The sequence below is a fragment of the Hippichthys cyanospilos genome, chromosome 1 (genome assembly GCF_059441005.1).
Source record: "Hippichthys cyanospilos isolate Australia breed blue-spotted pipefish chromosome 1, RoL_Hcya_1.0, whole genome shotgun sequence".
NCBI classification, from domain to species: domain Eukaryota; kingdom Metazoa; phylum Chordata; class Actinopteri; order Syngnathiformes; family Syngnathidae; genus Hippichthys; species Hippichthys cyanospilos.
This window is the reverse complement of record NC_142369.1, coordinates 10,380,005-10,407,970: the sequence shown is the minus strand read 5'-3', so window position 1 is coordinate 10,407,970 and position 27,966 is coordinate 10,380,005. Positions and strand designations below refer to the sequence as shown.

At 37.1% G+C, this 27,966-nt stretch overlaps 2 protein-coding genes across 3 annotated transcripts; one reads left to right on the top strand and one right to left on the bottom strand.

Moving 5' to 3' along the window:
- Positions 1–4: 4 nt before the first annotated feature.
- On the top strand, positions 5–6,780 carry LOC148429092 (transmembrane protein 17A). The gene is made up of 4 exons (XM_088423597.1): positions 5–173; positions 1,313–1,410; positions 1,644–1,757; positions 2,985–6,780. The coding sequence occupies exons 1-4, from the start codon at positions 8–10 to the stop codon at positions 3,270–3,272; spliced, it is 666 nt and encodes a 221-aa protein (XP_088279723.1). The 5' UTR covers positions 5–7; the 3' UTR covers positions 3,273–6,780.
- On the bottom strand, positions 6,554–27,053 carry cabp7a (calcium binding protein 7a). 2 transcript variants are annotated; one of them, XM_088423611.1, is made up of 5 exons: positions 26,546–27,053; positions 11,932–12,075; positions 11,737–11,849; positions 10,698–10,848; positions 6,554–9,522 (listed from the first exon to the last, which is right to left on the bottom strand). In XM_088423611.1, exons 1-5 carry the CDS (start codon positions 26,652–26,654, stop codon positions 9,392–9,394), a joined length of 648 nt encoding a protein of 215 aa, XP_088279737.1. In that variant the 5' UTR covers positions 26,655–27,053; the 3' UTR covers positions 6,554–9,391. The 2 variants fall into 2 exon arrangements, with proteins under 2 accessions (XP_088279737.1, XP_088279745.1); XM_088423619.1 differs by having other exon boundaries at positions 10,711–10,848.
- Positions 27,054–27,966: the final 913 nt, after the last annotated feature.

Sequence of the window (27,966 nt, the reverse complement as noted above, 5' to 3'; positions counted from 1 at the left end):
ACAGCGCATGCGTGTAAATGCGAATGCGCGCGTGCATGTGTTTGCGTGCGTGATGCCGGTGTTCTACTCCCCGGTCCCCGACCACGTCGGCGTGGGCCCGGCCACCGTGGGAACGACGCACGTCAGCAGAGAGCATCGTGACCTTTCACCTCCGCCTTCAGTTTCACGTTCAGGTCGGTCCTTGTCTTGAGTACGTTCGTTCAAAGGGGATCAGGAACACGTGAAAACGCACATTCATCATCATAAATGTTTTTCTTTTTTTATAGAAAAACCATAAAAGTCATACTTTTTCAACAAGTACATCTGTGTGCTATATATGGTGTATATAAACATATACACAGTCATATATTTGAAACATTTTCTATTATTTAAGGTTGGAATTAAAGTTTTAAAGTAAATAAATTATTTTATGGAAGTATATTTTACTGGAGTATTCCAGTATATTTAGTAGTATTTATATATAGTAAATAAAGTCACTCATGATATTGCAGTAATTAATGATAGTACCAAAAATTTCCATCCTTTTTAGGAAAAAAAATGTTAAAAGATTTTTTTTCAACATAATTGAAGGAAATCAATTCTCAGAGGAAAAAATGACATACCGTTGAAAAAAAAAATAGTTCAATAAAATATTTGGGGAGAAATTGTTTTCTAATCATATTGTCAGTCATGTTGTAAGAAAAAGTTTGATTTTTTACTTTAAATTTGAGAAAGCCTTTAGTCATTTTTTTATAGATTTAACATCTCTGGAAAACGTTGGAACATTACAGAATATTGTAAATAAAAAACTTGTTATAAAGTAAGAAAAATAATATATTATTTTAAGAAGAAAAATGTGGCTATGACATGAATTTATTTGAAATATATAAAGTCAAAAAACCTAAGTTAAATCGTAGTTTTTGGGGGGAAGAAATTGACTAAATATTCGGAAAATTTTAAAGACAAGAAAAAGACATTTTAAATGTTTTTTCAGTGATGTCATAAAAAAATGAAACATTGTTAAAAAAAACATTTATTTAACTTTATCAGCCTAATGTTTTAAAGAATCAAAGTCATGTTTTTTTTTTTTAGATTTATATTTTTGATCACTTTAATAAAATGGAATAGTGCGAAATAGATTTTATTTACATTATTTAAAAACAACAGTTTCAGGAAAAAAGTACAGTTTTGAAAAGTGAAATTATGATATTCGAGTTGCCAATAAAAGGTTGAATATGATGCAAATATTTAACGAGGAAAAGGAATGCCATTTTACCTTGCACATTTGTGAAAATAACAGTGGCTCGTGCCATGCTGCGGTTGTGATTTTCAGTGTCGGCGTGCGACGTAGTTCTGCAGATGTTGATCTACTTCAACGTGTTTTATTTCCCCTGCTGGTGCTGCTCTTCCGTCTGCATGCTGGAAGTCAAGGTCACTAAAGGTCACTAAAGGTCACTAAAAAAACTGACAACGACAAATGGCCAGCTCCACTGGCGTCGTCTTCACTTCCAAATCGGAACTAGACCAAAAGTGGAGTTGGCCCACTGAAGTTGGTTCTTTTACCATGTTGCAATTTGGGAGTTATGTTGGTGGTCATGGGATTGTAAGGGGCGGGGCTTAAGAGTTTTGGTTGAAAACGAAAGCACTCCTGTTTTGTTTTTCAGTTTGTTTACCTTCCAGGATATTATCAGGGACTGATCATCAGCGGAATCGTACTCATCGCCATCGTGGAAATTCTTCGCCTTTATCTGGGCTGCTTTGGAAACCTCCATGAGAACGTAAGTGCTTTCCTTCAAATTTTGACGAAAAATGATATGACATTTGCTCAAGGCACAGGTAACGACCCAGTGGCGAGCCGTCCATTTCACACTTAGGCCTTCAGTGCTTAGACTCAAATCAATACCCCTCATAATAACATCATTTATGTGGCCACGGCTGAAAAAAATCATATACTGGTGTTGCATCACCATAATCGTGAAAACAATTGATGGAATATAAAGGTAATAAAATGACAAAAACATATGCTTCCTATCCAATCCATCCAATCGCAGGGCGCGTACATGTCACATTCAACGTGAGGCCCTCTAGCTGGCCTCACTGTTGCCAACTCTTGATCTAATTGGCTATCGGAACTATCTATTAACAATATGTGCCCATTCACTTACAGTGCACAGATGCCTGCATTGTTGATTCTGAAAGCCTTGGGCAGATTTTATACAGCCCGGCAACATAAGTTAGCTGAACTATGATTGGATAAAAACTCTAACCTAAAACGACAACACTGGAATGAGCGTAACCAAATTGATATAATATGACACAAAGAGAACAGAATATGGATATATATATATATATATATATATATATATATATATATATATATATATATATATATATATATATATATATATATATATATATATATATATATATATATATATATATATATATATATAGTGAGAGAGAGAGAGTCAGATTATGTAAGGCCAGCAGAGAAGACCTTGCTGGCCCTGAGGGCCCACCACTGTAACGACCAATGATAAATCACTTTTTTTCTGAGTTTGCTAACGAGATTCCCAAACTGAGCTGTGATTGGACGTTTCCTGCTACTGAAATCATAGTAGCTCAGGGCAAAATGGCCACCCTATGATGGATTAAAAACAGGTGAATTTATATTCCACAAACGTGATATTAATCAGAATAGTTTGTTTAGCGTAGTGAGGGCGAAATTATATTTTTGTAAAATATAATTCCGGGGGTTTATTCATTTATGTATGTAAAAACTACATATACCTATACGTGTTTTTCACTAAATATCATTAAATATATATTACTAAAATTACGACTATTTGTTTTCCAGCCCACTTGGGACTAAGATGAGTTTGACACCCCTGTGATTTGACTTCATAAAATATTATTAACTGGAATTTATATAGCGCTTATTTTGTGTATTTCGTAGAATGCGCGTTCCATTTTCGACCTACTGCTTTGTGTATTTTTGTGTTGAGGTTTCGGCGCTGTGCTGCTTCTGCGTGCTGACGCTGTCGTTTGAGCTGCCGGTGCTGCTGTTCTTCGTGACGGACGAGGAGGCGCTCATCCTTCCGCTGGAGCGCACCGTCCACTGCCTGCTCCTGGCCGCCGCGCTGGCCCAGATTGTGGCCGCCGCGCTGGCTCTGCGCAACATGACCAGGAAGCTGACGCTGCTCTTCCACCTCCGCCAGCTGGCCAAGGTGGACAGCTTTGGACACGCCGCGCCCGCCCTCGGCCTGGCGTATCGCCGGGTTACAGTCCGCTGATTTCTTCCGCTTATTTGCCATTTCCCTTCTAAGAGGGAAGTCAAGCAAAAAAAAAAGTTACACCACTTGTCGAAATATTGACTGCGGATACTGAATTAAGTAGCAAAATCCACCCGTTGCAAATTACACTGACCAATACTTCTACAATGAGACTTTAGCAACATAATAAGGAAATTATTAAAAAGTAAATGAAGGCTCACGTCCCAAAATACACTACGGTATCTGAGCCCTTGTGATGTCATTTCCGGTCGATAACAAGTGACAAGATGGCTGCCCCTGAAATGGATACAAAACAAGTGCATTTTTCTCCTGAATTCATATTTCACTCGACATAATATTAATCAAAATGACAATTTTAGGACAGTGGGGGCACATGGAACACATTATTTTAATGGACATTTTTAATTTGACTCCATTTAACTCATTCACTGCCAATGACAGCTCGTAGACATCAAAAATTGATTCAAACTGCACTGGCAGTGACTGGGTTATGACTATGATCTACCACAAATACCATACTGAAAAGATATTAAGAACTACAATTCTCAATACCAAGGAGGTATTTTCATGTTGTTGTAAGAGTCCAGTCATTAAACCCAAAATACTTAAGTATTAAATCGATCTTCAAGTACATTAAGGACAGTAATTTCCGGACCCTTACGTAAATCGATATTTAAGTATCTGGAATTGAGTGTCTGGATCTTAAAAAAAAAACGTGAAAATACGACCCTAGCATTGCATGAGTAAATGTGTATTTTTAACGTTTTTTTTTGGGGGGGGGACCCAGATTTTAGAAAATAGCTTTGTTTTTAGCAATTGTGGTCAACGGTCATGAAAATAAAGTTCAATAGAAGAATAGCTCTCCATAAGCAAAATAATATTCGCAATATTATTTCATGATATTAATCATTGATATCAAATATGTTATTTTATTTATTATTTTTACAATGTGATTTTACTATTTTGCAAGTCACATATTCTCCTCACAAACATCGCTTTTGTTTTGTGGATTAATGACCACTAGAGGGCAGTCGGGGCCTAGACAATCCCCAACATCTGGCACATGAGCTAAACGAGCTTGCTTATCTTTTACACTTGAAATGTGGGTAAGGAATGGTCAAATGACACTCAGAAACATGTACAACTTTTCACGCAGGTTCACGAAAATTTGTATTCAATAAAGAATTGAATTTAATGAAATATTATTCAAAAATATGTACACATTTTAGGAAAAATATAGGATATTTAAGACTGGTTACATTTTTCTAAAAACTAACAAACATGCATTTAAAAAAAAAACTCAGTGTGTAACCCTAACCCTTCATTCACTTTATTTTATTAATGAAAAAACTACAAATTTTGCAACATAATCAGTCATATTTTTACAAGCGTGAAAAACTTTTTTATTAAATAGCAAGTGATATTACCACAAAAATAATCAATTTTTTCATGAACATAAAGTGTTTTTATGATGGGTATTTTCCCAATTCAATTTTTTCACTCTTGGTCATCATCACCATGACAACCAAAGTGCACGCCATCTCTTTTTTTTGCGGTAAAACACTTGAAGCTGCTTGGTGTCGTCACGGCAACGTTGGCCTACATTTTCAAATATATTTTTATCTGCATGTGTGTGACGTACAGGCAAACTGACGCACACCAAGCAGGAGGTGCTTTGTTCATTTTTGCCAAGAATGGATCCGCACCTCTGCAGCGCCCCCTCCCTGTATCCCCGTATCCCCAATCCCATCCATCCTGTTTCCATTAGCAACCAAGTAAAGGAAAGAAAAAAAAACTATCACAGTAATACACGGATGGGACACATGGATCTGATAGGCTGTTGCAGGGTGGTGGCATGCCATGTGCCTTTTATCTAAAACAACAACAAAAAATTAATAATAAAACTAAAATAAAATACCTTGTATAGTATAGTATTTATTCAAAGTAGCTATGTATAGTAAAGCATTTAAAAAAAAAAAAAACCCTGGGTAAGGTGTTAAAATATGCAAGCCTTTCTTTACCATAAAAAAAAAACTAACCAAATTTTCAAACTATTTTAAAATTCTAAGATCACTTTAAAGCATGACTTTAGAACCTGTACTCTAGATTGGAAACCTATTTTGAAACCATAACCCAAGTTTAAAATCTTTCTTTGAGACCCTAAAATTTTTTGGAGCCCTTCTCCTAGCTAGAATACCGACTTTGAAACCTTAAACCCTACGACTTTTAAACCTAAACCTAAGTTTAAAACCCTGACCAAGGTTTAAAAAATTACTTTGGAATCCAAAACCACATTTATTAATCTGATTAGATACCCTTACCCTAGTTTAAAACCATATTTTCAAACCCAAACCCTTAGTTGAGCCTCGCTTGAACCTGACTTTTAAACCCTAACCCTAAATTGAAAAACTTATTTTTAAACCTTATTTTGAAAGTTTGACCCTAACCCTATCCTAACACCTAACTCTAATCCAAACCTTAACCCCAATCCTCTAACCCTGACCCTAATCCCCAACCTAACCATAACCACTAACCCTCACACACCTAACTCTAACCACCAGTTTAAAATCTTACTCAGAAACCCTAACCCTAGTTCAATGCCTTACTTCAAAATCCTAACAAGATAGAAACTTTACATTACTACAAGTTCAAAACACTTTTCAAAACCATTTACCTAACCCACACCCTCTAACCTAACACCTAACCCTAACCCTGCATCTGTTAGCAGAGAGAAATCTGTGCTAACGCTTTTTACTGAACATAACCACTAACCCTAATCCTAACTGTTGAACCCTAACCCAAACCCCAACCCTAACCCTAAACCAAACCTAGTTTGAAACCCTTCTTTAAAATCCAAACTCTTGTTTAAAAATCCGTAATTGAAAACCTTAACTTTTGTTTAGAACCCACTTGTGAATGCCTAATCCAAGTTTAAGACCTTAATCAGAAACCCTGACCCAACACAAACCCTAATTTGAAACCCTAATATGAAAACTTCATCATAGTTTGAAAACCTAGTTTGAGATCATAACACTACTTTGAAACCTTAATCCTAATTTGAAACCTTACTTTGAAATCCAAACCCTTGTTTAAAACGTTCGAAACTCTACTCTGAAATACTCTGAAAATTTAGAGTTCAAAATTCTACTTTGACCTTTGTTTAAACATTTGAGAGTAAATGTCGCCAAACGAATGTATTTTTATGCTAAGGCATGTTAGCATGTGTTAGCACATTAACAAGTATGGGTCAATGACCAAGAAAAAAAAGTAGAGATGCAAAATATGTTTCATGTTTTATTTGGTTTTCTTTTTGGGGCAGAAAACACCACATTCCACGGACGTATAAGAGTCAAACACTAACAGACAGCCAATTAGACAGCAAAAGTCAAGTCCACTTGGAAACATGAAAACACTTCGAAAACTTTCACACCATCAACACGTTTTTTTTTTTCCTGTTTTGTTTTTTATTATTGTTGTTGTATTTCAACAAGTATCAAGAAAATAATAAGGCAATAAATGAACTATTTATTACTAATTTATCACATAGTATGTGTGGGACAATCATGGCGGTCACTTGTTATTTTTGTCGTTTTTGTTGTGCGCAGCAGCGAGTTGTAAAGTGCAAAATGGAATTGTGTCATGACATTACCTCCGTCATGGGAATTGATCACTATCATTTATTTACAATTTGTACAAAACTTTGTATGTTCTAGCATGGAGCACACTAGCAGGTTAGCATGTGTTAGCTCATGTTAGTGCATTTTAGTATTTGTTAGTATTAGTTACAATGTTAGCTCATATTATTATCATTTAGCACAATTTGCTACATGTTATCATTTTTAAAGATGGTAGCATGTTAGCATGTTCACATTATGCTACCATGCAACCATATTAGCATATGTGAGCTCATGTTGATGCATGAGTGTATATGAATGTTAGCACATTAGTACAAGTTCGTGTGTTGGTAAGTGCTAACATGTTAGCATAAGATAGGTGGTTCGTCTTTCGTGTTTCAACGAATATTAGCGTACATTAGTAAGTATTAGCGCATTGGTACACAAGTATTATCGCATTACGTCTTAACGCAAGTTAAAATGAGTTGCCATTGTAGACTGTTTTTGATCATTCCAGAAAACATTTAAATTGAAATCAAGTTTTTTCATGTTAATGACTGTTAATACGTTTTTACTGCATGTTTGCGCCTTGAATGAGAATTTGCAATCTTATCTATGCTGCATGTCTTGTATGAACAGTATATGTTCTGTGCACCTGAATAGTGAAGTTGACTTGAAATTGAATTTTTATGTTAGCGAATATTGTATAATGTTAGCACAGCAGTGGTAGAACATGTTAGCATTGTGTTTTTTTGTCAGTCTGATGGCTGTAAGTAAATATCAGCACGTTAGCATGTGTTAGCACAATTTAACAATGTATGAGGATACAAAATACGTCAACTTGGGGGTATGTTCTGAATGTAATTACTTTTCAAAAGTAGCTTATCTTAGTGCATGCTAGAGCATGTTAGCTTTTTTTTTAGCATTAGCTAGATTGTGTTGACCAATTTTATAATCTTAATGAATATTCGCACGAGTTAGTGTGTTCAAGTATGTGTTAGCATAAATCAGCTTGGTGGCATGTGATTTAAATGCAAGACAATGTTAGCACATGTTAGCATGTACACATACGTTGGCACATTGTGTGTTCTAATGGATGCACAAATTAATCTATGTTAGCATATGCTGTATTTTAACACGTTTTCATTGTATTAGTGTGCCTCCAGCATTTGTTGTGCATTGGGTCAAGTGCATGACAATACTTGCTGGCAGATTTAGCCCATTTTAGCACTTGTTACCGTGAGTTAGCCTATCTTAGCTAGTATTAGTATTTGTGAACTTGGTGGTATGTGTTCTTAATGTGACCATTAGCAAAGTATCCATCTAAACATTGGTTCATACATTAACTTATGTCAGCTTGACGGCATGGTTTATACACGATAATGATTAATTTATAGTATGTTAGCATGTTAGCATATGTTAGCTTGTGTGAGCCAATTCAAATCAGGTACATTTCAAAGATGTGTTTGTGATTTATTGCCGCATTTTGAGGCTTCTCAACCCTATTGTATTGCCAAAATGTTCATTTGGATGATTTGACTTTTTCTTTATTTCATTTTTTACAAAAGTGCTTTTTGAAATGAGAGGTTGGAACGCCACTGGACGCCATCTTTGTTTATTGCTTCATTGCAACACATTCCCTCACACACGTGCGCACTTTGCGCACACACAAACACACACGCACTACGTCAGACATTTTTGTGACCTTCCCCAATTTGACAAGCCCAAGGTAATGCAGCCCTTCCCTTTCAAACAAATACACACGCGCAAGCACTCTGGCTCACAGTTTAGCATTAATACACAGTTGGTGTGATCTTGACGTAAACATGGATATACAAAAACACTGTCGCTGAAGTCCATGCATTTCATGCATAGATGAGGTTATCCCAGTTTGTTGCTCGGTTTTTCCACCAACAGCGCCCCCTGTAGCCTTGGGACACTCCCTAGTACAGTGAACCCCTGTGAGATTGCAGCTTGTTAAGCAGTCATGTCTTTTTTTTTCTAATGAATTTGTACAGTTGAATCTCATTTTTGAGTTGCACACCAGAAGTGTAGTACCACAACGTGCCACAACATGCCAAGGCAGCACTGAGAATAGATGCAGCATACTTTACCTTTTTTTATTGATTGCTCCCTCAGAGTAGAGTATGATTTGATAGTCTCTGTGTGTGAAGTAGTAGTTGTTTGAAAGTATATGATTACCATGACATCAATTCTAATTTCTTTAGCCTTTCTATGGCGATTCCTATTATTGTTACTATAACGCCAAAATGATAGTTTAAATTATTTTTGTGCTTTTTCTATATTGTGGATTTTTACCTTTTGCAGGTGTGTTAAGGGCATATCCCTGTGATATATGGGGGTTCACTGTACTGTGTTCCACACACACACACACACGCAAACACGCACGTCACGACTTGCACGATGACAAAGTGTCTTTGTACACCAGCTCCTTGGGAAAACATCCGCATTATTTTTGTTGTCCGTAAGTTTGCAGTTTGTTGACTATTTCATGCCGCTGCGCAGCACCTGATTGGCAGCGATCAGCATAACGCTGATGATGAAGGCGATGGCGAAGGCGCAGATCAGGCTCTTGCGCACGCACGTCTGCTTGACCTGCTGCGTCGGGCTGGAACCTCCACACCGCAAACACCAAAACATTAGTGATGGGAAATTGACACTTCATCAAGCACTAGTAGATTTTTACTCCACTGCTCTTGGTTTTAAGACAAAGGAGGGTGCAATAAAAACGTATTAAATATTTCTACTGTAGCTTAAAATCAACGATGCCATCAAGAGAAGTAAAAATATCACCAGCGCTTCATGGATTAACATTTTCCCATTACTACACAACGTACAATGATTAAAGCGAAAAAGTTCATTTTTGTTGTAAAAATATTGGGTGGGATGGCTCTGCTTTATTTTTCAAAATAAATGGATTTTTTTCACTAGAAAAAAGTATTTTAAAGTTTTTAATATATATATATATATATATATATATATATATATATATATATATATATATATATATATAACTTCATCAATTTTAATTTTAAAGTACACTATAATATTAGTTTTTTATCTTGAAACAATTTAATTCTAATGAAAAAAAACATGAAATTTTTAATTTTTTCCAAATCAATTCATTTCTTCTTCGTGTTTTTTTCAGATAGATATCTTCATAATCAAATATCAACGGATTTTTTTTTCAATTACATAAATTTTAGTGTGAAATGTTTTTTGAAAAAGTTTTATTTTCTTCTTGTTTTTTTTTCCATTTTGTTTTTAATAGTTTTCAGGATATTTTCAAATAAAAATAACTCTTTTGCTCACTAAACTATTTTTTTTTATTTAAAAATGTTTAAAAATGTAACTCAAAATATCTTTATGAAAAAAAATCTTTTGTAAAATGCGATTGTTTTGCAGGGAAAAAAAATACAGTATAAGCTGTCTTACAATGAAAAGCTGTCTTTCTCAAAGTTTAACAACCAAAGAAAAAAAGGTTTGTTTTATTTTGGACAAAGTCATTGTGTTATGTCTTAAGTTGCCTTTCATGAAAGTGTTTTTGATTTATTCTGTAAAAATGATGAACAAAAAAATTTGACTAACTTTTAAGAAAATAAACTTCACCATTAATAGAATATCATTTTTTTTGTATTTGAGAAACTGCTTTAATTATGAGCATATTCATAAGTATTTTTTCATTGTAGGCATATGTTTTTCTGACAACGTTGACATGGAGAAAATACAATTTTTGTTCAGATTTTCAATCGTGAGTTGTAATTTTCGCAAGACGCCGGGGGTTCCTTACTGTCAATATCCACCTGGCAGTCTTCGGGGTTCTCGATGTGGTTCTCCTCGGTCATGATGATGTTCTCGATGTCCTTCATGGACAGGTGGTCACAGAAGGTGTCGTAGAGCAGACGCTTTAGCTCCTCCACCGTTAGCTTCTGCATATCACACTTGAACCAACAAAAAAAAAACAAAAAGAAGAAAACACATACACAAAATACAAAAAAATATATAGTTGTAATGAAAAACTGTCTGATAGAATACAAATAAATCCATGTTCTAGGTGAAAAAAGTCAACTTATTAACTGCATGTACGGCAAGTGCATAACAAAACATGCTAGCAGATTTAGCCAATGTTAGATCATGCTAGCCCATGTTAGCATTAGTCAGTTTAGAGGAAAGTGTTCTGAATGTGACTATAAGCAAAATACTCATTTCAACATTGATTTGTACATCAACTCATGTCAGTTTTGGTATGTGTTGTGCATGAAAATGAATATTAGTTCAGAGTCCATTAGCATGTGGTTTTATGTTAGCTTGCATTAGCCAAATCAAATCTGGCCCATTTCAAAGATGTGTTGGTGATTTATTGCCGGATTTTTGGACTTCTCAAACCTATTGTACTGCCTAAAAGTTAATTTAAATGTACTCTTTTCTATTAAATGAATTTAAGTTGTATTTTTTTTGTTGATTTGTTTTGGAAAAATCCAATTTTGTCAGATCAAAAGTTTAAACCTTGTGCAGTGGTATTTTGACCATTTTGGGGTCATTTTCCTCCACATTATTCTCGCAACTTTTTAACCGGAGATGGCACACTTCTGGTAAGTGGTGGTGTCATATGGAACTCTAAAATGTTGTCACCATCTGAGTGAAATTTCAGCTCACGAGTTACTTCTTTTAAAGCTTTCCCTTTGTTGTGAAATGCATTGATGTAAAGATCAAAGGATCGGACAAAATACTGCACAAGGGTTAGGAGATCTTTTTTTTTTTTCATTTTTGTTCCATGTCTGGCATGTTTTTGAATGTAAAAATTCTATATTTGGTCACAATAGTTTTACCTTCCAGAAAACTGAGTCAAAGTCAGTTCCGTTGAATTTATCGGGCATGGCGGCCGCCGTCAACTTGGGACCAAGCAGTGTGACGAACTCCTCAAAGTCCACCTGCCCATCGCCTTACCAACAAACACAACCAGACTTACAAAACTTAAAAAAAAAAAGATTTTTTTTTTTTTTTTTTTAATTTGTGTTTGTCACCGTCCATGTCGAGCCGCTGTATGATGACCTCCAGCTCGACCTCGTTGGGCATGTAGCCGAGCGAGCGCATGGCCATGCCCAGCTCCTGCTTGGAGATGAAGCCGTTGCCGTCGCGGTCGAACACTTTGAACGCCTCGCGGATCTCTACACACACGCGTGCACACACATGCAAGGATTAACTGTGGATACGCTTGAATGTGATTGGCAGGTTCGAGGCCGAGTTTGAGACCCGCGTCGAAACTCTTGTTGAAAGCTAACGCTTGTTGATCCCAATTTGAAACACTAAACCGACTTCAACAGCTTCACCCCCACTTTGAAACCTCCCTTTCGAAATCAAAACGGAATTCAAAATCCTAATTTGAAACCCTATTAGGTAACCAAAACCCAGTTCTAAAGCATCTTTTGCAGCCCTAGCCCTAATTTTAAACCTTAACCTTCATTTAAAACCTGCTTTAAAACTTTATTCTGAGTTTCCTAATTCGACCCAGTCACTCATTTACTTTTCTTTCACCTTTATTTGTTTAGCAAAATGAATGTCAAAAATGGTTGGCACGATTTGAGCGCTAACGTAATCAGTTACTTTAAGTCATTAAGTATTTCAGTAATCCATTACTTTTGGTAAGCACCTTACTTTAGGTGATTCAGTGGCAAAATAATCGATTATTTTAGGTAATTAGGTACTAAAAAAATAAAAGATTACTTTAAGTAATTGTCTAATAGAGTAATCAATTACTTTTGGTACTAAAGTATTAAATTAATGGATTACCTGATGTACTTAATTATTGATTACATAAGCACTTCATTTAATTCCAGCCAGTTTCAAGTCCTCCTTTAGCCTAACACTTAAAAAAATAAAATAAATAACTGGGAATTCATTTGTGGCTTCTTAAAAAAGATGTAAAAATGTGTTTTAGGGATTAAACGAGCTAAATACCTTATTTTGAAACCTTAGCCCTGCTGAAAAAAAACATTGCAAGTGCTGGTGGCTTGAGTAACAACCAATCACAGTGCCAGTTGAATGTCACATGACAAAACATTGAATCGTTACCTGAGCCTTGAGCACATGTGATGTCATTTTCAGTTGACAGCAGGTGTGGAAATCTTAACCATTAATCAAAATACATATACCTAAACCTGTTTCCTTTTTTAACATGAACAAAAGAGCAATATAATATAAATCAACTTTCAACATCTGTTAATTATTTTTTACAGTGTTTAGATGGGTTACAGCTTAGTCTAAAACAGAAAAAAAAATAACCAAGCGCATTAAAGTACCTGGAAAAAAAAGATGAAGAATCTTATTTTATTGCAATTACACTTCACATGACAATAAAGTCTTTTCCCTGACCCCAAACCGCCTTACTATTTGAGAAGCATTAATTCAAGCCAATACTTTGGAACTATAATACCACTTTGGAGCCCTAATCCTAGTTTAAAACAACCGATTTAAAACCATACTTTGAAACCTTAAATCTTGTATAACCACCTCGTTTGAGACTTTTTTGAATCCCTAACCTTACTTTCAAACCCAAACTTTTATTTGCATCACCACTTTGAAACCATATCTCCAGTTTGAAATCTATAGTACTGTGAAAAGAATTTACAACCTTAAAACTACAATCCAGTTTTTTTTTAAGTACAATTTACCTTCACATCACCCATTATCCATAACCCTTAATTATAAACCCTAACCATTGGTTAAAAGCCTTATTTGAAAAACGGATCTCTTGCTAGTCCCGTTCTACTCTAACGCAGAACTCTTTGAAACCAAAAATCTGACTCAAACCCTAAGCCTGACTCCAAGCCTTAGTCAGAAATCTTAACTCGCTAAAACCTTAATTCGAAACTAAGCTTTTCTTCGGGAGAACGTCTCACGGGACCTTTGGTCTGCAAGCATCAAAAGACGGATCGGATCGGAGTGATGAAACCTTTCTTTCAGGTTATATTTTCACTATTTTGCTGGCTTGCAGGCGGCGCGGGAAAGCGTGGGAAATTTGCGGCGTTATAGCTGTCTGGATGATGAGATTGTTGCTCGTGTCTCATTTCAAGGCAATGTTGTCTTTGAAAAAATCTTCAGTTAATTGAAGACTAAATCGTGCCTGATGTGTGCATAAAAAGAGGTTCCGGTCACATAAATTTGCGATTCAAATTTTTTTTTTTTTGACGGGATAAGGCAATCCTCTTGAGGCTTGTTAGCGCAGTGTTATGCTAATATCCAAACGTAGCCGGCTAAAGACGGATTAGTTTTGCCGTTTTTCTTTTCCCAAACTGGTCACATAGTATTGCTGATAAGGTTTCACCTATTTTTTTTTTAATTGTATTTTTTGCTCAAAACTTTGTTTTCATAGCCTGCGTGTCATTGAGGTTTACAAGAACATAAAACACACAGCTGTTGGGTTTGTTGATGCTAATAAATTGCATTATTAGCATCAAATATTCATAAAAGACAACACTGATGAAGCGGACCCATAAATAGTGAAAATACACATATAATTGACGTCCATTGAAATGCATTGGCAAGAAAAATATAAATATATTTTGAATGACCCCATTATATTATTCTAAAACACGTTCAAAACCCATGAAAAATGAGGGACGAATTCCCATAAAAAATAAATAATCCATAAATGTAGCGGCTTCAAGGACCCAAATTTTTAGTACCTCAATTTTGGAGACCACAAAAAATTAGCATCTTCAAATAACCACATTTTGAAAACATCAAAGTCAATTATGCATTTTTTAGTATGTATTTTATGTATTTTTTCGGTGATTCAGGGCAAAGAAAATTTGATTGATTGATTGATTGATTGATTGATTTTGCAAAAAAATTGAGGCAAATATGTCTTGTAAAACAATCAATTTTGTCAACCAAAAAATATCAAGAGCACTTTGTCTTCAAGTCTTCAAACTACTAAACAGTTTTTTGTATTAATCAAACAATTTAACAATAATAAACATTCTAGATTTTTTCGTTAAACTGTCTTTCGTAAACAGCAAAAAAAAAAATTAACATGTTGTGTATGACTGCCAAAAAAAATTACCTCTAAGACTGAATTTTTTTGAATGAAAACGACATTGAGAAAATTAAAGGCAGTTCCATCTTCAACAAAGCCTTTTTTTTCTTTTTTTTCCATTGACAACTACGTCTACAATGAAGCTGCCAGACGAGGAAAACAATTAAGAGCGGTAAAGAAAACAAAAGCAAACATCAAATCTAACATGAATGAGGAAAAGCAAGAAAATCCACGCGGCTGCCAACTTCCCGCTCTTAAATCTTCCTCCACCTCCGCCGATTGAAGTCGGGCAAAAGGTCGGCCGGAGATTTCTCGGCTCGTTTCTCAGCTTCTGTCCCTCTCATTGATTTTTCTCTCTATCCTCGCAGCCGGCAGATTTCATCACGAGACTACGCCTCAAACAAAAAGGACGCCGATCGTTAGCGGCCATCTGACAACGGCTTCAACCTCATCGCTGTCATTCCGAGCAGACGATACGCCAGACGCCACGTCAAAAAAGGATGGATGGAATTTTTTTTTTTTTTTTTGCGCGCACATAAAAAAACGCCATCAGGAAAAATACATCAAAGACAATATTGTTCACAGCTGACGTTTTTGTAAAAATAAATGACAACTCAAGGAAATGAGCATATGTATTTATTTAACATACTAAACACAGGATGCGCTTGTGAACGCCGACGACTAGACTATTTCAATACCATTTTTGACGCATTTAGTGTGCAACTAATCTCGCGAGTTTGTTTTCGCAAACATCAAAGAGTTTGATTTTCAGAGCACCTCATGCCTTAAACATCAGATAAGTAAGTTCAAAAAGGAAGTAGGTAAGTAAGGAAGAAGCGAGGGCATGAAAGGAAGGAAGGAAGGTGCGTAAGCAACATTAAAGAACTAACTTTATGAACGTCAATGGCCATTTTGTACTTGAATAACTATATTGTGCAAATATCTAAGACAACAAGGAGAAAAGGAAGGAAGGAATTACGACACTTAATAAAAAAAGAACCAACTTTGTGAACATCTATGGCCGTTTAGCGCCTTAAAGGGACAGTGTGTAAGATTTGGGCAGTTTTTCATTAAAAAGAAATCAATTAAATAATTAATTAATTAGGGCGGCTCGGTGGTGCAGTGAATAGTACGTCCGCCTCACAGTTCAAAGGTCCCGGTTCAAATCCACCTGGCTCCGGCCTTCCTGTGTGGAGTTTGCATGTTCTCCCCAAGCCTGCGTGCGCTCTCTCTGGCTTCCTCCCACTCCCCAAAAACATGCATGGCAGGTGAATTGGACATACTAAATTGTCCTTAGGTGTGATTGGGTGCGTGATTGGCCGTTCATCTTTGTGTGCCCTGCGATTGGCTGGCAACCAGTTCAGGGTGTCCCCCGCCAACTGCCCAAAGCCAGCTGAGATAGGCGCCAGCAAGCCTGCGACCCCTCCATGGATGGATGGAATTAATTAATTAAATTTCCAAATGAATGTGTTCTTAATGACCAACAGTATAATCGTAGATCTAGTTATCATGAAATGATATTACATGGCAGGTGGCACTTGTTTATTATAGCTACGGACAATGGTAAATGCAGCACCTCCTGCTGTCCGTGGTAAAAAAAACGCCACATCTTACACAGTGTCCCTTTAATAACTATATTTTGTAAAGCAAAGACAATTTCATGAAGGGTGGGAGGTGATTAAAGAAGGAAGGAAGACACTTAAGCAACATTATAAGTGTATAACCCTATCTTATACGTGTATAAGATTTAGACCGTTTAAAAAGGAATAAAATAAAAGATTGTAAATTTCAAAAACTCGCAAATGAGTGTGTTATTAATGACCAACAGTATGTTTAAAATATAATCGTAGGCCTTGGTTATCATGAAATGATATTACATGTGGGGTGGCACTTCTCTAGAGGCGGCCATGTTTGTTATAGCTATGGACAATGGTAAATGCAGCACCTCCTGCTGTCTGTTGTAAAAACCCGTCAAATTTTACACAGTGTCCCTTTAATAACTATATTCTGAGGAAGGCACTTAAGCAACATTAAAGGGACAGTGTATCAGATTTAGACCGTTTTTCATTAAAAAGGAATAAATTAAATGAATGTTAATTTCAAAAACTTGCAAATGAATTGTCCAAGAGAATGTTTAAAATATAATCGTAGGTCTAGTTATCATTAAATGATATTACATGGGGGGTGGCACTTCTCCGGAGGCGGCCATGTTTGTTATAACTACGGACAACGGTAAATGCAGCACCTGCAGCACCTCCTGCTGTCCGTAATGTAAAACGGTCTAAATCTTACACACTGTCCCTTTAAAGAACCAACTTTGTGATCATTAATGGCCATTTTGCTATTTAATCACTATATTTTACAAATATCAAAGCATAAAGAAGTGTGGGATGAAGGTAGTTTAAAAAAAAAAATTATAAACAAAGTAGATTTTGGCATTATGAATACATTGAAATAATGAAAAGAAATCTAAGCGGCCCTTGCATACTTTGATAATTCTGTATGTGCCCCTAATTGGAAAAATTTTGGCCCTGCTTGTGTGCTGTGAACATCAAAGACCATTTACTTTTTTTGGAAGCAACAAAATGCTCTTGTGTCAGTTTGAATAATTCAAACAATGTATGTGTTAGGGTTTTCATGAATGACAAATGAGCTTCCTGATGTTGGATGAGAGCGCCGCATGAGCCACTTGCCCCTTTGCCACGTGTCTCATTGTTACCCTCTCGTCTTGCTCGTGTCAAGTTGCGCTTTTCCACACCGGCTGACCCGACGACTAGAAGGAAGTGGATTGAGTCTCTGAGTTGGAAATATTGTTCTTTTGTGCAGGGTGGGTGTCCATATTTTAAATATATTTATGTGTATCTTTGTGATGAAGGATAATGAGAAGGAATTCTCATCATATTAATCAACAATTGTTCAACAAGGTAGCTAGTTAAATAATAACTCATTCAGTGCTAGGTGTTTTCAGTTGGTTCTTTACCGTAATATTTCACCCCTGGGGAAAATTTTGACCAAACTCGGGCTTTTTGGATGTTTTTCATGCGTGATATCAAAGGAAAAGCAAACAAAAAAAAAAAAACTAGGAGGCTAAACTATTGCATAGATTGTCCAATGTGAAAACCTTCAGTATGACGCTGCCATCCCTTCTAAATGTTTGCAAATGAGAGGTTGAGAGGTACACCCTTATAGGTGTCAAATTTAGCCCGTGTCGGGCCAATTTACTGCCATTCAAAATTGGAAATATGGTCAATTTTGGACATATTGAAAACCCAATGTTTTATCATGCATTTCTCCCGATTTTTTCAATGGCAATTTGCAAATGGAGCGCAATAGAAATTTTTGTGTTGATACCCCAAAACCATCGGGTGGCGCTAGTGGCCAACTTATGACATTAGCAAGCCTTTCAATGACTTTGACGATTGGCTTAGCCTGGACACCCATAATGCAAAAGTCTTCAAAAGTCATAATACTCTAATTATAACATAATAAATATATTTCAATTTCATAAATATATGAAACTCCCAAGGGTCTGTAATATGAAAACTCACATTTTGGCGCTTTTAACCATATTGCAGTGTTGATTTCTCACACCAAACACTCCCAAAATATTATTTTCCTTCACTGATGCATTTCTTAGAATTCCTTGCTTATTCTGTGCGTGTTAGTGAGAGCGCTGTATTAACACTACTTTGCATTTTAATGTCAGTAAAACGCCTGTTTTTGGCCTCATTATTCACACCGTTGAAATAGTCTTCATCATCCGCGAGCCTCGTGAGGACGAGCGCTCAAGATGACGGATGGATGCGTGTTTTGGGTTATCTGGCCGGCCGGCATTGAGCTACGCCGCGTCAAGGCAGCTACACGATAATAAGAAATTAAATTGTCAATGTGCAAAACGCAATTTATATATGTACATATTACACCGCGGAAACAATTGAAATATCACGTTAAAGCTCGGCAAATGATGAAACCATTTCTAGGAAATCACATCGCAAAACTGGCGAGCGATTTTTAGAAGGGGCCTGCAGGCTGATGACCCCAGCTTTACAGTAGCTTTTCCATTTTTACATGCTTAAAATAGGCTTGATTTGCATTCGTACCGTCATGTTTCCTCCACCTCGCGGCCAAAGCGAGGATGAGTCAGTGTTTGCGCCGCAGTAGGAGTGAAGCAAAAACATCAAAGACGGACGAGCCAGCAGACAAGAAGCCGACGGCTGAGGCGGCGCTAGCGAGCTGTCGGTCACGAGACCGGACCCCTTCCCCAGATCTTCCGTGTGGAAAACGTCTGGGGAATGTTTCGAGTGAACCTATTTGTATTTGTTTCGTAAACATTATGAAAAGAGTAGTCTTTCATGAAACTATGTTCTGGAAACATTGGATTATTTAGAGTTTCTTAAGGACCTAATTGATGTCTTTTTATTAACATCAAAGACACCTTAGTCTTCATGAAACCTTCAGTTTGAGTCTAAACCAAACGAAAGCATCGAGACGTTAGAGCCTTTGAAGACGCTAACACGTTTTGGTTAGAATCAAACGCAATACAAAATTCAGTTAGCCGAGACTAAAAATTTTGTAAATGCTTTAGAAAAATCAAAGACCCTTTCGAATGAACATAATGTATGTGTTTTTTTTTTTGTAAATATTTTAGACGTCTTAGTTTAACAAGTTTTGGAAACTTTGGACGATTTTAAGTTACACTATGAACCCAACTTATGTGTATTTGTAAACATCAAAGACACTTTAGTCTTCATCGAAGCAGGATTTTGAGCCATCATCAAACTCATTTCTGTAAAATTCAAGACAATACAAAATTCACTGAACGTAAGGATAAAATTATGAAAACACCCAAAGAAATAAAATGGCGGAAGAGCCAAACAGTGAACAGAACCGTTTGGTCTGACCAGGCAAACTTCTCCTTTTATAAAAGACAAATTGACTCAGTTTGCCTCCAGTCTCTCTTATTGATACCCTTTGACAGTAAACATTAAAACCCCCTTAACATTAGACACTTTACAGTCATTACTAAATGACCAATTTGTCTTCAACAAATCAATGACAATGAACCGAACATTTGAATGAAACTGGGGCCAAAATCAAATCTCAAAATAAAAGACAATTCATCAGCATTAATATTCCTATTCATTGTGTCATTTCATTATTGGGTAAAATAATACTATACATATGACAATAAAACTCTTGAATCTTGAACTTTGTGTATTTAGTCAATCTTATGTGCATTTTTATGGACATCAAAGGCAATTTAGTCCCCAGCAAACTAATATAAAACCTTAATCTACAATTAACTGTTACCAAACATATGCACTTATGTAAATTTCAAAGACGATTGCTTTGTAAACATCAAAGACGCTATAGTCTCCATCAAAAGTGTGTATGTGTTTGTAGTTTACCGTATGCATTGAACATGCATTGGTAATGAATAACGAACCTCATATACATGTTTTTGATACTTGTATTGGATGCTCCTACCTTTGTGTGTGTGTGTGTGTGTGCGTGTGCGCATGGTGTTTCTGACACACACACAAACACACACAGACTTTAAGTTGAGTACTGGGACTCATATTGACATCGCAAGCATGGAAATGGACAACCCACTTTATTCCACCTGCTGTGAATGTGTGATTGTCTGAGTGTGTGTGTGCGTGCGCGCACATGTGTGCGTTTGTTGCTATCTATATCCAGCTCCAGTAATTTGACCATCTATGTTCTTTCATCCCTCAAGTGTAGGAGGTGAAATGGAGAATATGGAGTCCGCTTCCATCTATTATTTTTTTTTTCCATCACTCTCATCAAGGTACATTAAGGAGCGCGCTACCGCCCCCTCCACGCACACACACGCTCACATATCGAGCATTAGGAAAATAGTATCCCAATTCTATCTCCGGCATGTCAATACACGAGCAGTGTATGGTGGCACCATTAACTGAAAATACACTCCTTGCCGTGCCGATTGAGCAAATGCACACACTTTGATGGCCATGTCACCGCACAAGTACGGCAGCGCTTGCAACATTCATACGCATGCATGTGCGCGCACACACGTAGCGAGCATCAGAAAATTGTGTTTCAATTCAAGCTCGGGCGACCATGTCACCAAGCCCTGAGGGCCTCCAGGCTGGTAATTGAAAATCAACTCCTTGTGCTGCCATGCGTCCCAACTGCACACACACACTAATATACAATTTTATTTCTTGACGTGCCCCTCCAGAGAAAAGGGCAATGATGGCTGGAAAAGCAGCTGTCACCTGCACGTCATTCAGGGTATCACTTTGTTGATTGGCAGCTGCGTGAGATTGTCCACAAAGGAAGAAATGCTCGTCAGACTTTGCTTTTATCGGGCTATCGGAATAAAAGCTATTTTAGTGCCCATTTGTGGTACGTGTACATTTTGTGCTATTGGATTTGTTTATTTGGATGGTAAGCAGGCGATTTTTCATAAATCTGTCATGAATAACCTCTTTCAGATAGCTGGAAGAAAAAACATTCACTTTCCTCTTGTGATCATGCATGGACTTTGGGTTTTGGGTTACATGTTTTGAATAGAAAGAGCTGTAATTAAAAATAATAATAAAAAAACTCATCATCATCACAATATTAAAGGGTCTTTTTTGGACTACAAAAAAATTCTATTTTATATACACGGGATAATAAATTATTTTTTTAATACTGTACAGAAAGACGCCGACATCTGCACCGGAATCTTTCAGTTTTCATGATTTGTAACCTATAAAATCATTTTTCAGAGCAGTTTGGTTGGCTTTAATTTGTGATGAGAAAATCAAGCCTCGTGAACCTCTTGAAGGGCAAAATTCCACTAGGTGATGGCGCTGCTGAACAATTTGTGCATTTCCTAGCAACAAGTGATTGCAAAAATATGCAATATAACTAAACATTGTGCCACGACAAACACCGAAATTTTGTAGACACTCTATTATTGTGCCACAAATTCTGCTGAGCAACAGGTTGGCAAAATGGGCATCTAAGCAGTATCTCCCACAAAATGTGGGAAGCGAAATGTTACTAGTGTTTATCTTTAAACCAAGAAAACATCTTGAGGAGTTAAAAAATGTTACTTGTGGGCCATGAGGCTTCATTTCCCCATCACTACGAGCTACTTGCAATGGGAAAATGAAGCCTCATGAAACACTTGTGATACTTTTTTGCTCCTCTAGATGGAATGCTTAATTTAAAGACACAAAAGATCCATTTCCACATTTTCATTACGTTCGCATTTATCTTTAAACCAAGAGCGCCATCTAGAAGAATAAAAAATATTATAAGTGCTTCATGAGGCTTCATTTTCCCACCACTCTTGGATTACAAATGAATGGAGATTAAATAAAATTGCATTCTACTAGTCTTTAACTTTAAACCAGGAAAACATCTTGAGGAGTAAAAAATGTTACTAGTGGGCCATGAGGCTTCATTTCTTCAACACTACACTGAACTTGTGATGGGAAAATAAAGCCCTGTGAACCACTTGTGTAATGTTTTCCTCCTCGAGTCTTGACGGTGCTCTTGGTTTAAAGATAAAGGCTAATGCAATGGAAATGTATGAAATATCGACTGCATCTTTAAACAAATGTGCGTAATCTTGAGTAGCGAAAAAATATCAAATGGTTCATGGGGCTTCATTTTCCCATCGCTACTAAAAACTATCCCGCCAAAAAGTGGTGGCAGAAATAAGTAAATAGCCAACAATTGTGCCTCTCAAATTCTAGCAAGTTGTCACAAAAATATTCAATGTGACAAAACATTGTACCACACATTTTTTTTCCTCATCAATTCTTCCTGGCAACAAGTGATTGCACAAATTTAGCCAAAAGAATTTTGTTGTCTCACAAACACACGCAAAACCAATGACTACCACACAAATCCTGCCTGGTAACAGGTGACCTCACAAATGAGGAAACAAACTAATGATTGTGACTCACAAAGTCTGCCTTGCAACAAGCATTCACAAAATACTTCACTGTTCAACCGCATCTGCATGGTAACAATCGGTCAGTAAAATGCAAATTAGTGAACGACGAATTCTGCCAAGTGCCCGCACGAATCCATAAATGAACAATGATGGCGCACTGGCGAACTACGCCTAACAGCGAAGATCAGTCAACCTGACCAGCTCCTGAGCCAATTGAATTTTGCCTTACAAATGGTGCTCAAATAAATATGTACAATTGAAATCATGCCCAACAAGTGCTCAGACATCACATTTGCTTGTGTAACCGATTGTGCCCTCCAAATTCTTCTTAATAAAATAAATGAACGGCAACAAAATGTGCCCTACAAATTCTCCATAGCAACCAGAGTTACAAAAAAAGACAATGAGTCATAAATTTGACCGAGCAACAAGTGGTCAGAAAAGTGCATACAGTGATCATTTTTGCACCACGTGGATTTTGTCTATCAGCGTAAAGTCCCTTGAAGATTAATAGGACTAATGATTGCGGCCCTCAAATTGGCCGTTGGAGGAGGTTTGCCCTTTAAAAGTCAACAAGGTTCTTGTGTGCCATCAAAAGCCGAGAGCCGAAGCCCCGTGCGGAGTTTGGAGCTCCCTCGCAGGGGATCACTAACGCCGTTGCTGTTAAATGTGCATTAGCGCCAAGTATCCCCATGCGCCAATAAGTGGCAACATCGTGCCCGCCACAATCGGTCCGGATGGAGTCTGGCTTTTTGGAAGCACATCACAAATGCATTGTTACACTAACTATTTATTGTATCTTAACTCCACTATCCACTGGAGACAGCGGAGGCCTCCACAAGACAACACAAATGGTCAAAATGGCAAGTTTTACAGCTACACTCACAAAATCAAAAATTATAAGCTAATGCTAGGCTAGTGCTAACTTCATACAACAACGAAAAGTTGCTACGGAAGCTGCTCGTAACTGCTGAGAAGATAATGAAAAAAAACACGCTATCGTGACATATCCCGGAAGTACAAAAATAGCAATAGCCTTGTGTTGTTAAGCTAACCTAAATTTGATCTAAGACGCGATCTAAAATCGCAGACGAATTGTGTGGATTTTAAGTTGAGATAGTTAGTTAGTTAGTTAGTTAGTTAGTTAGTTAGTTAGTTAGCAGAGAGGAAATATCAGGTCCAGAAAGGAAAAACCCTGCTACAGTTTAGCTTCATTTGCATGTGTTTTCACTTAACAAGGTAAGTTAACGAGCTCATTTGACTGCAAGTTGATTAGAAGCACCTGTGGCTAAAGTCAAACTGTGGCAGGGTTTTTACTTTTTGGATCTGGATTTCCCATCTCTGTTAGTTAGTTAGTTAGTTAGTTAGTTAGTTAGTTAGTTAGTTAGTTAGTTAGTTAGTTAGCTATCTTGAAATTATTTTTATGGGTTTACTTACCTTAGGGTTAGGGTTAGTCTGATTTTTCAAGAGTTTTATATTTTGTAGGACTCCAAAAACAACCTTAAAATGGCCACTTTGATCCATAATAACGGAATTATTATCTTTTTTTTTTAACATAGCTTGTTGAGAGGCTTTAGCAGTTTTTTTGTTTCTTTGGTTTCACTGATGTTTTAGACTTTTTCTGACTACTTCTGACGGGCATGTCAAAAAAGTGTTTCATTGCTAAGTAAAACAGAGGCTGGAGGCTGAATTCTCAAAAAGACTTGAGTATTTTTGGCTTTTTAATAAAAAGCCAAATTGGCTATCTTGTTATGTCTATTTGGGAACATATTTTGGAAATTTCTTTGTGGGTCCACTCATCATGGACAAGAAAACCAAAATTCTTACAGCTACATGAGACTGGCCCCCGGGGCTGAGTTTCACTTTATACGGTACAACATGCATGTATTATGGTAATGGCTCAATTATGATCACTTTACATGATATATTTAAGGGTAGTAGGGCTGATCAATAAATCATATTAATTTGATTAATTTGTCATTAAAAAAAAAAGAATTTGAATTAGATATATTGTTCAACAGAGGTTTCTCAAAAGTGGCAGAGTGACTCAAAATTTAAACTTTCCTTCATACAGGAAAACATTTTAAACCCATTAACACAATATGGCTCACAATTTCTGTATATACACTTTTCCCTTGTTTATTGTGAGTTTTTTGTCCCCAAAAATAATGGCAATAACCGGTTGCATTTGTTAACTTTTTTTTTTTTACATGTTGAAAAAAAATGATACACAAAATCAATTTTTTTTTTGTCCGCTCTGACTCCATGTAGTTGATTTTTTTTTTTTTTGTAGGAAATAAAATTGCAATAAAACAGGGATGCAAACATTACAAAAAGTTAAGGTCATAAATGAAAATCCAACAGAGTGAAGCCGCAACGAACCTGTTCTATGTTATTATTCAATAGGAGAACTATAGAGGCAAATATTGGGGTTTGGGGGTTTGTGGGGGGGGTGCGAATGACCTCGGGCGGCAGGCTTTGTTTTGGCCATGTAAAGTGTGATTGCCGTGTGAAGTGCGATCGCACATCCACGGCACCAAGTGGTGTAGAGGGACTCTAAGCCTGTGTGTGCGTTATAAACTTTTGAAATTGTTCTCAACAACATTTTTTGACTACATCACATTATTGATGTATGATTGATGAAGTGATTTCCCAAACGCTCAGCACAATGTTTTACAACAATTTCTTCGGGTTAAAAGACTTAAGACACAGGAGCCCCAGTGTTACTATTTCAGATCAATTTACATTTATTATTTTTTGATTGATTCAATACTTTTGTTTCATTACGAAACAATTCAGGTGGTCAAAATGTTTCGAGTTTGAATAAGGATGAACATTTTTGATAGACTACAGTAAATCCCCATATATTGGACTGACCTGCGAATCAAATTCTAGTATTATCTATGTTACCGTGTATAGGACGCACCAGCGGTTTGGCGACAATGTAAAAAACAAGAGCAAAAAAGAATAAATCTCGTCTTCTTAAACGCCTTGTAATTTCTTGTGTTCTTATCCGTTAAGTTATATATTTGTTTCGGGTTAAGTGTGTTTCAGATTTCCCACACTTTGAGCTGTCAGTGAAGACTGCACCATAGTGTAACGTCGAATGCGCTCGAAGCAGTTGTTTTTTCTTTTAATCGCAACACAGCTCAAGTTCAGATTACCATAAATACCCGAAGTTTATGATAGCCTCAATATGCGAAAAAACTACAATTATTAGATCAAATGAAAGGCCTTTCTGTGTGTTCTGCACATCGTATCATCCACGTCATCAGCTTTCCTATTTTGGGGGGGAAAAGTGTCTTATATTTGGGGAATTAAGTTTTTTTCAGTTTCAGACTAACCTGTAACCTGTTAACATTTGTTGAAAGACGATTTATATGATTATTTTCTTTGTCAATGTTAAAAAGGATACGGTTTTACATAATGATCTTATTAATAGTCACCGCGGTAAGTTGCGCGTGTGGAGGGGGTGCGAAATGTTTTCTCTCTACTAGGGGGAGCATTGCAAAAAAAAAATAATGTGAAGCACCGCATTAGGGATAGCGCTGTGAAAAATCATTGCATCCATAAATAGAGCTCCTTAAGTGTATCTAATGTTTGGTCTGGGAGCAGCGCCTTGCACCTACACCGAGGGTCTGCGGGAGTAACGTCTCACCTTCCACCTCATCCTCGGGCAGGTTGACCGGGGCGCTGTAGGAGAGGATGTCCGGGATGGTGCACATCCCCCGGTACATGAGCGTGGAGGTGACCGGATGCATCGGCATGGCTGCGACCCTCCTCCTTCCAGTCGCGGGGTAAAGGCGGGCGGGGGAAAATCTAGCGACGGGAGCCCGACTCGCCTCGACGGCCACCGGGGGAGCGCAGCAGCGGCAGCATCGGCGGCGGCGGCGTCGGCGTCAGCAGCGAGTCCATGGAACAAGGTGGAGGCAAAATCTTGCCTCGCTCACTGCCGTTCATTGAAAATTATTATAATCACAATAATAATTAAAGAAAAAAAGACAAGGGTGCGCGCACACGCTGCGACAGCGTGGTTGTGCGTGGCGGGGGAGCCACTTGTTGGCCGTGCGCGCCCTCGCTCTTCCTTCCTACTCCTACCGCCCCCCGGGGGGATGCTCACAGCATCCACATCCAACGGAGCGTGTGCGAGAAGCAACTCTTTTGCCGTCGCCCCGATCTGTGCGCCCACCCTCTCTCCACCCTCTCCACCTCTTTTTACGCATTGTTTGCGGCTTTCTACTAGCACGTCACGCATCGTGTCACTTGTACACTCACCCGGACACTTCATTAGGTACACCTGCACCAGGCAACCTTATGCGTTTGGAAAAAAAAAAAGCTAAGGTTTTTTGGAGGGAAAGATTCCCACTGAAAAGTCAAATCTTCATTTTTAATCGATAGATTTATGATGTCATTGGTTAGAATCTAAATGAATCCAAATGTTGTTTTTGTGTCAAAGTGGACTATATCATTTTGTTGTCATTGAATCATCTCATATTAATGAAATAATGGTCAATCGTTCTAGAAGAGCCAAATATCATTTTCAACACTTGTGTAGTATTTTGTCAAATCCTTTGATCTTTACATGAAGGGAGGGGGGTGCGAAAAGGATGATTTTTTTTTCCATGTGATGTGTAATTGCAACAAAATAAAATTTTTCATCATTTTGTTTTTATTTCAGACAATTTGATGCACTTATTTTTTCTGTTTTAGACTAGGCTGTAACTCGTGTAAAAAAATAAAATAAATAAAAGTTGTTAAATGCCAATTTAACAATCCTTTGTCGAATCCTTTGTTTTTTTCCCATGTGAATTGTAATTGCAATAACATTTTCATCATTTTGTTTTTATTTCAGGCACTTTGATGCACTTGGTTATTTTTTTCTGCTTTAGACTAGGCTGTAAATCGTATAAATGCTGTTAAAGAAAAAAAAAAAAAAGCTGTTGAATGCCAATCCCTATCCCAGGAATATTGGACACTCCAAAATTGCCCTTAGGGGTGTTTGTGAGTGTGAGTAGTTGTTTGTCTCTGTGTGCCCTGTGATTGGCCAGTTTCAGTGGGTACTGGCCAAAGACATCTAGG

What these genes read in the sequence shown, in the direction of transcription:
- LOC148429092 (XM_088423597.1), top strand. Translation starts at nt 8, where the DNA reads ATGCGTGTAAATGCGAATGCGCGCGTGCATGTGTTTGCGTGCGTGATG. An exon ending in GCCTTCAGTTTCACGTTCAG is followed by an intron (nt 174 to 1,312) that starts GTCGGTCCTTGT and finishes TGTGATTTTCAG; the next exon opens with TGTCGGCGTGCGACGTAGTT. An exon ending in TTGGAAACCTCCATGAGAAC is followed by an intron (nt 1,758 to 2,984) that starts GTAAGTGCTTTC and finishes TTTTGTGTTGAG; the next exon opens with GTTTCGGCGCTGTGCTGCTT.
- cabp7a (XM_088423611.1), bottom strand. Translation starts at nt 26,654, where the DNA reads ATGCCGATGCATCCGGTCACCTCCACGCTCATGTACCGGGGGATGTGC. An exon ending in TTGACTCAGTTTTCTGGAAG is followed by an intron (nt 10,849 to 11,736) that starts GTAAAACTATTG and finishes TGTTGGTTCAAG; the next exon opens with TGTGATATGCAGAAGCTAAC. An exon ending in CTGCCAGGTGGATATTGACA is followed by an intron (nt 9,523 to 10,697) that starts GTAAGGAACCCC and finishes TGCGGTGTGGAG; the next exon opens with GTTCCAGCCCGACGCAGCAG.